The sequence below is a fragment of the Homalodisca vitripennis genome, chromosome 5 (genome assembly GCF_021130785.1).
Source record: "Homalodisca vitripennis isolate AUS2020 chromosome 5, UT_GWSS_2.1, whole genome shotgun sequence".
Taxonomy (NCBI): Eukaryota; Metazoa; Arthropoda; class Insecta; order Hemiptera; family Cicadellidae; genus Homalodisca; species Homalodisca vitripennis.
In genome coordinates this window covers 8308212-8320516 of record NC_060211.1, presented here as the reverse complement: position 1 = coordinate 8320516, position 12305 = coordinate 8308212, and the positions used below count along the sequence as shown (strand labels likewise).

At 33.3% G+C, this 12305-nt stretch overlaps 1 protein-coding gene across 1 annotated transcript in view; it reads left to right on the top strand.

Annotated features, from left to right (window-relative positions):
- Positions 1 to 218: 218 nt before the first annotated feature.
- The window catches only part of LOC124363348 (tripeptidyl-peptidase 2-like), a 57746-nt gene continuing 45659 nt past the window's right edge, over positions 219 to 12305 (top strand). Inside the window, exons 1-3 of the mRNA XM_046818597.1 lie at positions 219 to 591; positions 10564 to 10692; positions 11243 to 11422. Coding sequence (XP_046674553.1) covers positions 436 to 591; positions 10564 to 10692; positions 11243 to 11422 — 465 coding nt within the window. The 5' untranslated portion in view covers positions 219 to 435. The remainder of the gene's footprint in view (positions 592 to 10563; positions 10693 to 11242; positions 11423 to 12305) is intronic.

Below are 12305 nucleotides of genomic sequence, written 5' to 3'. Positions count from 1 at the left end.
CAGCAGGGCATAGGTGGTGGATATTCGAAATACTGCGCTTATAGTGTAATTAGGTCCTGATAAAAATAGATTAGGAGTATATATTAAATTTGGAGCAGTAATCGGAATAGCAACAACGAACAATTCATACAATTTTTTCCTCTATGCTCATGTCAACCTCAACCATAGTCATATAACAACCAAATCAAATTAAACCTTCCATAGGCTTACAAAATACAAATACTGTGTTTAAGACGGTAGAAAAGTGAGAGTCACCGATTGTTGTTATAGGATAAAGATGTTGCTAGCGCTAAATCATAAATTTTAGTCAAGAAAATTAACTGTAAAGTAATTGTAATTTGTTGGCGTCCTTTTCGCCAACTTGTTCATTCTAGTACAAAAATATATTCAATTAATTTAAACAAAAGACACTTAAACAATTCAGTAACACCAGTCATGGATGTGGTTATGGACTTCCCTACCTCATCTTTGTTACCCAAAAAAGAAACTGGAGCTGCAGCATTCGTGAATAAATATCCAGAATATGATGGCAGGGGTACTGTTATCGCAATCTTTGATTCTGGTGTTGATCCTGGTGCAGGTGGTTTACAGGTTAGCTTAACATTTTATACAAAATGTAAATTTAATAAAAATGCCTGTGATTTATAGGTTGTCATAGTTTATCTAAATTGAATTTTCTAGGCTTGGAATTATATGAACATTTAATATGTTTAACCTTATGTACATTTAATAACATTAAATCAATAGATAATTTGTTGTGATTCATTCATTCTTTAATGAGCAGCCTACACTCGTTTATTCGATTGCTAGCGTAGGGTACGATAAGTGGACTCGGTTTTATATATCGAAGAATATAATCATCGATACCTAATATTCGCATCACGAATCCTAGACTACAATCATATATTTTAAATTAAAATATTAATATATAGGAAAACTTATAAATAATTAAGAAATTGATATTTATTTATTTACATTAGCATGACCATGGAAAATGGACTTTTTATTTCATGGGTTGGGCATTTATAGCCAAGTATTATTATCACAGGTGCATATGAACTGGGGGGAAAGTATATTATTGTATTATATTTATGCTTTTCGGACATTATTGCGTTAAGGAGCAGGGGCATCACGTGATCTGGGATTCGACTTTTGCAAGCTCGAGTTAATTTTTTTTCTAAAAGAGCAAGCACTGCGCAGCGGGCAGGCATCTTTGACAGGATTAACGTATTAGTCAGACTTGTCTTTATGAATTGCTTCCACGTGAGATACCGAACATCCAAAACAAAGGTGTGCCATTACCACTACTGAACTAGGAGGTTAAGAATAGACGTGGAGGAACAACGGTAGTTCAAAATGGCGTTCCTTCTTTATTTGAGAAGGCGCGGAGTATTACCAAACTGTCAAATATGGATAGTGTTGCCAGAGGTACGATAATTATCGTAAAGGTACGATAATTTCATTGATTTTATGCGCCGGTAAGATACACGATGGGTAGTTATTATCGTACCAAGAAATATTTTTGACAAATTTATACAAGTAACAAACCAAAAGTTAATTATAACATAATTTATTACACGAACATAACATACTTTTTCATTAAATGTGTTTGGTACGATTGTTTTATATGAAAGTACGATAATTTCTCGTTGTTGGTATGATAATCGGTTTTTAAAATCTGGCTATACTGAGTTTGAGCAGACGCGGAGTTATAGGAAACTGTCAAATATGGAGTTTTCAGAGGATTAAAAAAAATCGTAGCTCCTTTGATTTTCGTTGCCGACGAATTTTTTCTTCAATATTGTTTTCAGGAAAAAAAAATGAACATTCCATGGTCACGTTAATGTAAATTGATACCAAGAAATTATATAAATAATAAATAAACGAGAACGATCAAACAGGAAAACTCATAATTATGAGCCACAATTCATATTATTTAACACGTTAGCTGCCGGCAGCATATTTTCAAATTTTCGGCGTAATGCCAAATTTAACCGTTAGTTATTTTTAGATATTTTTACTTTAGTTGTGTTTATTATACACTATGACAATAATATATACTTTAAAACTTTTAAAATAAATCGTTTAAAATTCTGGACCGATCGGGTCGGCATCAATATTTTTTAACGAATATTGATTGAAAAACAAACTTGTCGACCCAATCGGTCGCCCGTGTATACTAGCATATATTTTGTTTCAGTGTATTTATAATAATAATAATTGTTATATACACGTAATCGTTTATATAATAATAATACGATTACGTGTATTATTTGAAAGTGTTTACAGCTGTTGATACAGATGAAGTTAATTGTTCAAAATAATTCATCAGTAACAATTAGTCATATCGATGGTTATGATCAAGTAATATCGTTTGCCAATTTCGATATAAAAAACCGGGTCCACTTATCGTATCCTACCCAATTGCTATTATCGAACAATTCGATATATTATCCACCTTTGATGTATGTGTAAAAATCATATACAATAAGAGTTATAGTAAATTACCGTAACACGAAGAATCTCTTACATTACAATTTTAGACAATTATGAGGTTAAAGGCTGACCTGGTAAATCACGAATTTGACGTAATCAATATATTCTGCTCATCCTCCTGAACAAAAATATATAAAGTTTTAGGGGATGCAAATGACAAATAACATGGATTTATAACTAGTTAAGGTTTTAATGTTCTGTTTTTGTGCTGTGTCTGGATAATCTGTTTGCTTAAATATTATCTGCGGCCGGGACTGATAGCGTATCTGTTATCTGAGGGCTCCAGGGCAGAAGTCGGTGCTTCAAAAGATATCGTGAACTGTAGTTTGGATTGAGTGAGTTCATGACAATCATGGATCAACCATCCACTAGTTCGACAAATCGCAGTAAAATGTGTGTGTCAGAGTGTTTTGTCGGACATGTTAAGAGTTTAGCTACGTTTTTACTGGAACGAGATGATTTTTTTTTTTTATAGAACATGGAATTTTTAATAATGAGTGTGTTTGTTTATCGTGTTTTCGCGTATTGTTTTTAAACCGGGAGACTTTGAGGTTTCGTTGCAACAGAAAAATTTGGAAAAGTAGTAAAAAAACAAGTTTTAAATGTTGTAATTTTTTAAAATTGGCCCAGGCAGGCTCTTTTTTTCAAAGAACATGCTTAGACATAGAGACATATTTTGGTTTGGTGACCACTTTGCTGCATTTAAAGACACCGCTATATTTCATTGGAGTTTGGCGTTTCTGCACATTCTGTGGTGAACTGATATTCTTTCTGCCACGAAGTGGCATTTTTACACTTTACATGATTGCCTTTGCATTACATTTCAATTTATATTTCTGATCAGCCCCTCTAGAATTTGATATTTTACTGATAGGTACTATCTCGAGAGATTTTTTTCTTTCGTTGACATCAGCGTGGGGCGGGACCGAAGTGCCGCAGTCCACACTGATGGCCAGAGGCACTCGTCTCAACTCGATAACAACTAATTAATTTTTAGCTCGAAATGAAAAAAAAAATATTCATTTGGGTCAAAATTCGGGTAGGGTACGATAAGCGGACCCAGTTTTTTATATCGAAATTGGCAAACGATATTATTTAATCATAACCATCGATATAATCAATCGATACTGATTAATTATCTTTAACGATTAATTAAATAATCTATATCAAATAATACTCTTAATGTAATATTTCAATTTTATTTAAGTAACATTTGAAAGTGAAAAAATGAAAGTCAATTTTAGAAAACTACACAACATTGCTTTGGAAGATGATAAGACTTGTTTTTCATGACTTTCAACATGTTGGACTCGTGCGGAAAAACCCATTATGTGAAATTTGTGGGAAAGAAACAACTTTAACTGTAATAGGAGCAAATATGGTTGTCTTCAGTTTTCCTAATTTTGTAGACACCTCCCACATGGCACCTTTTCCACTGCCGCCTTATCCTAGCTTCATCTCAACCCCTTCTGTCAGTCCAATCCTAGGTAGTTGTGAACTTAACGGCCGGATCAGCAAATGGGTAGAGAACAATAAGCGGACCCGGTTTTGTTATTGATTAGTACAATCATCAATAATTAACACGTTAGCTGCCACGTCGGGCCAAATGGACCGACGCTCTACGTCTTTAAGAGATTGCACATCGGGTAAAGTGGCCCGACAGCATAACAATGATGGTACCCGCCATTTTGATTACCTTCGTGCCTGTGCTGCACCCTGATGACTCTAACTGAAACTGATTGAACTATGAAGAGTTCAGCTATTAACAGAACTTTGTTTGTTGTGTTTATTTTCGTTATTAGTGATATGAATGCGATTGCTACATTGGCCACTTTTGTTGGGCCACATTGCCCGACGGGTATTTTATAGGTGTTAGAATATAAAATAATAAGGTTTTAGCCTTATTATTGCTACCAGGAAGAATAAAATATGTGATTTGTTATTTTACAGTAAAAAGAGATTTATTTTACAAGTTTCACAAAAAGTAAATGTAGTAAATAAAAAGTTGCATCTTATTTTTGTTGCTTTCCTTACTATTCAAATAATTCAATTCTTATAAGTAAAGAAAAATAAGTAAATACAAAATTACCCTATACAAAAGATGAATGAAGATATACTATTTGTGTATAATTTTGAAACATGTTTCACACAAAAATGGTTTTTCAGGACATTCACTGCAAAACGTAGTTACTTGTGTCAAATTTCTTGCTACCTTACGTCCTTTTTCCTCTGATACATTTTTGTAGCACAACTTGCACACCTTTCTTTGTCGGCGTTTTTGTACTCCTCCACCAACAAAAGCAGATGACGTCAGGTAGTGGTGCCCTGTAGTGGTCACATTTGGAATGCGTGGCTCTTCCTGCACGTTCATCATCACTTATATATTGCAAATATATCACCCAGGGAAGATGGATTCTCAATCATACGTTCGATTTCATCCGTAAGAAGATTATCGCCACTCATTTTTACTGATTACTAGTATACACGCACAACTATCGAAACATTACTTATAAAAAACACAATGTAGGATTCGAGTAACAAAACGCGTCAATTAGCACTCAGCTATGTGGAAAAGGCAGGTTAGAAGTAAGCTGATGCGATTGCAGACAGAGAACTAAAGCGCGGGAATTATTTGCGCGGGAATTAATGAGGCTGCACATCAACAAAACTGAATATCCCTGAATCAGGTGTCTGGCGTATAGGCCCGACGGCAAATGATTTATGTAATATATCGCATTGTAAAAAACTCTGTCGGGCCAATGTGCACAACGCTTTAAAAACGTAATAAATATACATAAATCATAAAATCATGTGTATTAGTAACCAAAGAAGAGAAAAATAACAAAAGGTTACACCAATTTATCTTTTAAAAATTTGGTACTTTAGCGCTAAAACGTAATTTTCGGGGCTGGCAGCTAACGTGTTAATATTTATTTATCGAATACACGTTTATAAATTTTATCAACATATCTATAGTAATGACATACAATCATATTTTTCATTTTTTTTATTTTTCCTTCCTGAAGAAAAAGGACAGTTTGTCCCCACGCTTAGTCCTTTAAGGACCTTTGCGCCTCCCTTACTTTAATTTTTTATCCTCAAAGTACAAGGCTTTTGCAAAAACCGATCAGATTTGAGGACTCCTGTTCTCTGATATCCTTGGGGCTGAGGAGATATTCTCCCAGGAATATTTTCCGAGTTTCTAAGATGGGAGGACAATCTAACCAATCCTCTTCTCTGCAGAGTCTACATTCCGTTTTTGTTTTAATTAAAATAATTAATATAATGCACAAAGTGATAATCTTATAAATAGTAAATGAGCTGTAACAATCAAACACAATGATTAACCGCTTTCAAGAAGTTTTTGAAGCATCTTCTCTAGAAAACCGTACTTCCCTTCTGTACAAATACTCTCAGAGATGATCTGCAAGCAGGTCGGCTGACATTCCACTTTTATTAAACTTTTTTTATGGTCCTCCACGAGAAATGATAACAATAGAACAAACATGTATAATAGAAAATATGAAATATTCTAACCTTGGCAGCAATGATTAATCACTTTAAAGACGTTATTGAAAGCATCTTCTCTAGTAAACCATACTTCTCTTCTGTTTAAATACAGCTATGATCTGCAAGCAGGTCAGCTAATATGTCACTTTTTAAACTTAGATTCACGGTCCTACACAATCTTTCAGGGAGACGTTAATAAGCGGTCTACACTCGTTGTTCCATTGCTCGTATAGAACTATTCAATATATCATCCAAACTCGATATTATAAATATTAATTATTGTAAGAAACAAGAATTATAATACTTTAGCAATAAGAATAATACATTACAATTTTTAATAACATAACTTTAACAATAACATTACAAAATAACAAATCCAACTATGGCCAAGACCTACAACATCAAAAATACGTTACAATATTTATAGATTACGTGGATAGCAGTGAGCAACCGCTTTTGAGAAGGCAGTATCTGAACCCACATGTATATCTAGAAATTAATCTCATAATTTCCTTAAATTCATTGTCATTTTGAAATTCTCAACAAATTAGTTACTTTTTGATGTTTATTTTTTATATGACAAATGACTGTAACTAATAAATAGTAGAATCATATGGTTTTTTAAATAAATTTTATTGTTGAATTATTTATTTGGATAATAACAATCAAACCATTTGATAAAAACAACTGAATAAAGAGTGTAGGCCACTTACTGAAGTCTACCTGAGCTTTCGACTGTCTCTTATTGTCTACAAAAGATAATACTTTATTATATCAATATAAAAAAAACTGGGTCCGCTTATTGTACTCTACTATTGGTTGGTTTTATCAAAAGTTATAATTAAGTAATATCGGTCGTCAATATCTATATAAAAAACAGGGTTCGCTTATCGTACTCTACCCCAGCAAATTACGAGTTTTGCATTATTAACCTATTGCTATTATCCTCCTGAATAAAACAGTATAAGGTTTTAATGGGTGGAAATGACCACTAATTTGAGTTATAGAACATTAAAAATGGAACTACTGTTCTCATGCAGAGTAATATTAAATTTTTCTACGGGTGTTATGTGGTCTTGTTATGATCGTAAATCAATCTCTTATCGGTTACTGCTGACATCATCCGTTACGGCATCTTTGGATACATAAAATAAAAATAATTTAAACAAAATCAAGGGAATCTAAACAAAATAATGATGTTTTTGTTCATTGTTTTTATATCTTAAAAATTAATAATTTTACGATGAAATATAATCTAACTAGAGTATGTGTAAATATAAAATGCATCAAACGAAACAGTGTAACATTTACTTACTTTTTATTATTTTGAATGCTAAATGGTCTTACACCTTGTCACACAAATAAAATATATGACTTACATCGCCATTGTACATGTGGCCATTACAGAGGGGCAGTACATTAGTGTCTGTAAAAGGTTTATCAGTTGTAACCTATTACCTGAATACTGTTATTTCAGTAACAGCTGGGCTGAATTGGCGTTCTTATAACGACTTACTGCTATTAGGTTACTTGATAACCAGTAACAGCCGATTTCGTGCAAGCAATGAGGTTAGGAATGAAAATATTACACTATGGAGTGTTATTACGCAAATTAAATAGGTTTAAGTTAGGTTATCATAAATATGTTTTTAGTAGTTCCAGAGTTAAAAGATTAAACTTTACAAAATGCTCGAATGTGATCTGAGCATGGATTTTGGTATTATTTCGAGGGATGTTTTCTTCTTCCTCAAGAAATCCGGAATGTTGTCACCGAAGCCACGGGTTGGTAACGTGTCAACAAGTCCGCACTGATGATCAGGGGCATTACCGATTGGCACTTTCCTAACCTCCGATCACATCCTACATTGTCCAATTTCTCCAATGTCAGATCACGTTAAACGATCTGAAACTGACTCACTTGGTCTAATTTACTCAACTGCCTTTAAGAAAGAATCTCCTGTTCTATAACCCCCGGTAATCTTACCCTCCCTGAGAACATCTTCAGGGTACAATAAAAGCCTGATCGACTTATTCGGCTGATGAAGAATACCGTCTTTGGTTAAGTATTCTTCAGGTTTTACCAAAACACCCTGTGGTACTGATTTACTTTCATGATACAAAGTCAAGCCCACTCCCTGGCATACTTGAAACTTGAAATTTGGCACAATTCTAGCTTATTACCTGTAACCAGCTAGAAAATGTCTGAAAGCCAGCAAATTCTTCATTCACTTTACTCTAAAATGTTCACAATGGCTGACCAGTGCAGTCTCCTTTTTGGAACTCTGTACCAGGCAAACGAGGGGACTTAGGTGAAATCAGATGGCACAATCGTTGAAGAGTTTTAAAAATCGTACAACAATGATCCAGTTACTTTTAGTTATAACTCCAACGGTTAAGCCAAAATACAACTTCTCCAAAGTCAAAACTTTGGTTAAATCCAGAAAATTAAACAATCTGCAATCTACTTTTAACTCCCTGACAATAGTAATCTTCGGCTATTCATTTTTTGGTAATGTTTCAAACTGTAGTTTGGTTGGATTGGTATTGATCAGGAGTTTCAAGTTTTCTTTTGAGATGTTCTGGTGGGGAGACCTCCCTTTCAAACCAGTTTGGAGTTCTTTGTTGGAATTCTCAGTGGGGTTATAGTTAAATAACTTAAAAGTGGAGGTGTCCATACGTTGTCTGTAGGCCTCGTATATATGTAGTCAGTTGTGTTCATCACTATAGTGGTGGATCCTTTGTTAGCAGGTAGAATTTTTTTATGATTTTTCTCCTTCGGTGATTGCGGTCTAGGTCTTTCTTTTCTGGTGTTCTACATAGCATGTCTTGGAGTGATGGTTTGCATAATATAATTTGTATACAATTCGATGGGATGGTCTGAAGGTAATGGTGGAGGGTTGCAATTGGAAGCTTGTTTGAATTTCTTAAGGCAGTCAACAGGCTGTAGCAAGTTGATGATGGCATCAGGCTGTTGGTAAATGTAATATTGTATTTTTAAATTTCTAGCAAATGAGAAGATACCTCTGCTGAAGTTGAAGAAGTTCATTTTGGTTGTGGGAGTAAATGAAAGTCCTCGGACAATAGAACTGAATCATCGTCAGTTAACCTAACTAATAATAGTTGGATATGTTGAGGACTGGGTTAGAATTCTTAATTAGCAGATTCTCTTTTATTATTATTAGTTGGTTGTTGATTTTATTCGATATTGGGCGGCTTGGGCAAAACAAAATTAACTAGTCATGCCGAAAAAGACAAGTGGGCTATACATAGCCTACTTGTTGTTTTAATGTTTATAAATGATTTATGTAACTGTCTGATATATTTATCCTTCAAAATAGTAAGAAATAAATTAAGTTTTATTGTGCTTTATTTTTTAAATTTAATAAACATAGCATATTCTTGGAAAAATTAAGAAATTTCTGACCCTAGATCACATTGGATGGTCTATCACTACTGGCACAAAAAGAAAAACATATTTCGAGATAGTACCTTTTCAAACTCAAATCATGTCAGCACTTGTAAAGGTTAACCTTAACTTATATATATATATAATACGTATATACGTATTTACCTTCTTATTTTGTATAATAACAAGTAGTAAGTAGGGACAGAGGATTACTTTATTAGCTTCATCCAATATTTTTATTTGTTGTTTTAAGTTTATTAAGTTTTTATTACACTTGTAATAGTCTCAAATGTTATTAAAAACATCCATTTCTAGTTACGAATAATTTTGGCCATCAGTGTTGATGTTGGGATTTTAAAAACCTTTGATTTTGTACAGGTAACCCCTCACACTACAGGAGACAACAATTAAAAATTGGTTATTCGTACTGTGTTACTAATGGTTACAATTTTGTTTTTGTCAGATTGGTATCGACAGTTTAATTGTTCTGATACCTTTCTTTGTCTTTTGGTCTCCCATTGTTTTTGCTCGATTTTAATGTTTTCTGATTGCAGTAATTTTTCCTGTCAATAATAATGGTATTTGTTGTAATTTATAGATGGTTGAATGAATGATAATATTTAATGAAATATGATCTCTCAATTTTAGTTTTGAGACAATGTTTTATTGTTATTTTAATAATGTACTGGTTTTGGAAACTTCAACTATGTGTAATATAAGTTTTATTAGGTATAACATATTTTATATGGTAGTATCATGTGGTATACATTATGGTTTATTGGTCAAAATTTCTTTCTTTCTTGACTGAATCAAGTAATTTAAAATGGCATGTGTCCTTAAAAATTTTAATAGGCTATTAGAAAATTAAAACTCTTCTCACAACTATGGATTCAGGTTTTGTTTGACACCTCAAAATTGTTAAAATTGGTTCTTAAATAACGAAGAAGTTCTATTAAGAAAATTCACATTAGTGTATTGTATATAATAGATTTAATACAGCAAGTTTTGAACTTAAATTACATTTTGTGGTTCAGTGTCCCTTTTTATTTTTGTCCTTTCTTTCTTCCTACTTCCTATTAATTTACTATTCTGTTTTGTTGGTATTGAAAACTCAGGAGAGTTTGTAATAATATTATTGATGTGTATTTCAGGTTACAAGTGATGGAAAACCTAAACTGATAGGCAGATATGACTGTAGTGGAGCCGGTGACGTTGACACCTCTACAGTTCAGCAGAGTGTTGATGGGGAACTTCAGGGTATCACAGGGCGTAAACTGAAGGTTAGTCGTGATATTCTCTGTTCACGTATTTTTGTTGCAATTGTCTTTTTCAGATTTTTTCACGTCTAAATTCATGTAAAATTCTTAATAATTACCAATTTTCTATATCTATTTTCCTATACCATTTCTTAGTACACTTTATAAATTAATTTGAGAAAATGTAATAGACACGTTTGTTAACTCCTCCAATATGTTTTATAAAATCAAGGACTGTGGTTGGGCATTTGATGTTAATGCCACTTACTTAAAAGATTGTTATAACTTTTTTATTATGCTTGCTGAATGAGCTTGACACATTTACAACAGATCTATTTTTTCCAAGACAGCAGCAAAATGCCTTTTTCATTGTGACTAAATATTTATTTAAGTTTTTTCCTCCCCTTAGTTTTACGGTTGGAGGTTTCTTGTCTGACTGATTACAATTCTTTCACCGAGGAAAACCGTACTGTTTTGTGCAAACTGTTTGAAAATAACTCAAAGTGTTTCAATCAACTAAAACATTATGACTGATTTATAAATAAACATTAATCAGTACGTATCGCTATTGCAGGTACCTCCGGCATGGAAAAATCCTACTGGTAATTACTATCTTGGAATAAAAAACGCGTTTGATATCTACCCAAAAAAGGCTCAAGAACGACTTATCAAGGAAAGAAAAGAGAAACTATGGGATCCTGAACACAAAACTGCATTGGCTGATGCAACTCGGAATCTCAATGCAATCAATAAGGTAAATCAATTACAGACAGGTTTAGTTCATTCTGATCATCCTTAAACGTAAGGAGAATCCAGAAGTTAATGTGTATTCATTTAATAATTTAATACAGCAGTTGTGGGTGTAAGTGCATACAATGAGATTTAGTTGATAGTGCCACAGATAATTCATTAATTGATAATACAGAGTGTATCAAAAAGAATCATCCGATTTGGCATGTCTATATTTTGAACAGTAGTAAACATATACAATTACTAATTTGTTTGGCTGAAAGGGAAACTAAAAAAGTTTTTTTCACACCTTTTCAAAGGTGTTCAATATGTCCACCTTTAGATACACGGCATATGTCTGTGCGGTATTCAAATTCGTCCCACACTGCAGCGAGCATGTCCTGAGTTACTGATTCCACTGCTGTTGTAATGCGATTCCTCAGCTCATCCACTGTTGTTGGTAGCGGAGGCACATATAAAGAGTCTTTGATTAAACCCTATAAGAAAAAATCGCATACAGTAAGGTCCGGTGACCTTTTTTTTTCCCCCCTTCCTGAGGGAAAAGGACAGTTTGTCCTCGCGCTTAGTCCTAAAAGGACCTACTCATGATGTCGAACTGTTAAACCTCAGCCAACTGTCGGTAGTGACAGAGTGGCTTGTTGCTTTAAGAAATTTCTATTTGCTTTTTAGAGTTCTCTGAAATATTTCAAGCCTTAACTTAAAAATATTTATTGGATTGCTTGGATTTTGTAATAATATAAATAAATTGTCTAGTCTGAAATAAAACATTGACAAACTTCATAAAATAATTCCTTAGTGACACAGATAGTTTTATTAGAATTAATTTCATCTTATGATAAAAATTATATTTAACGCTTACTCTACTTCACCATTTCAATTGCTTTAAC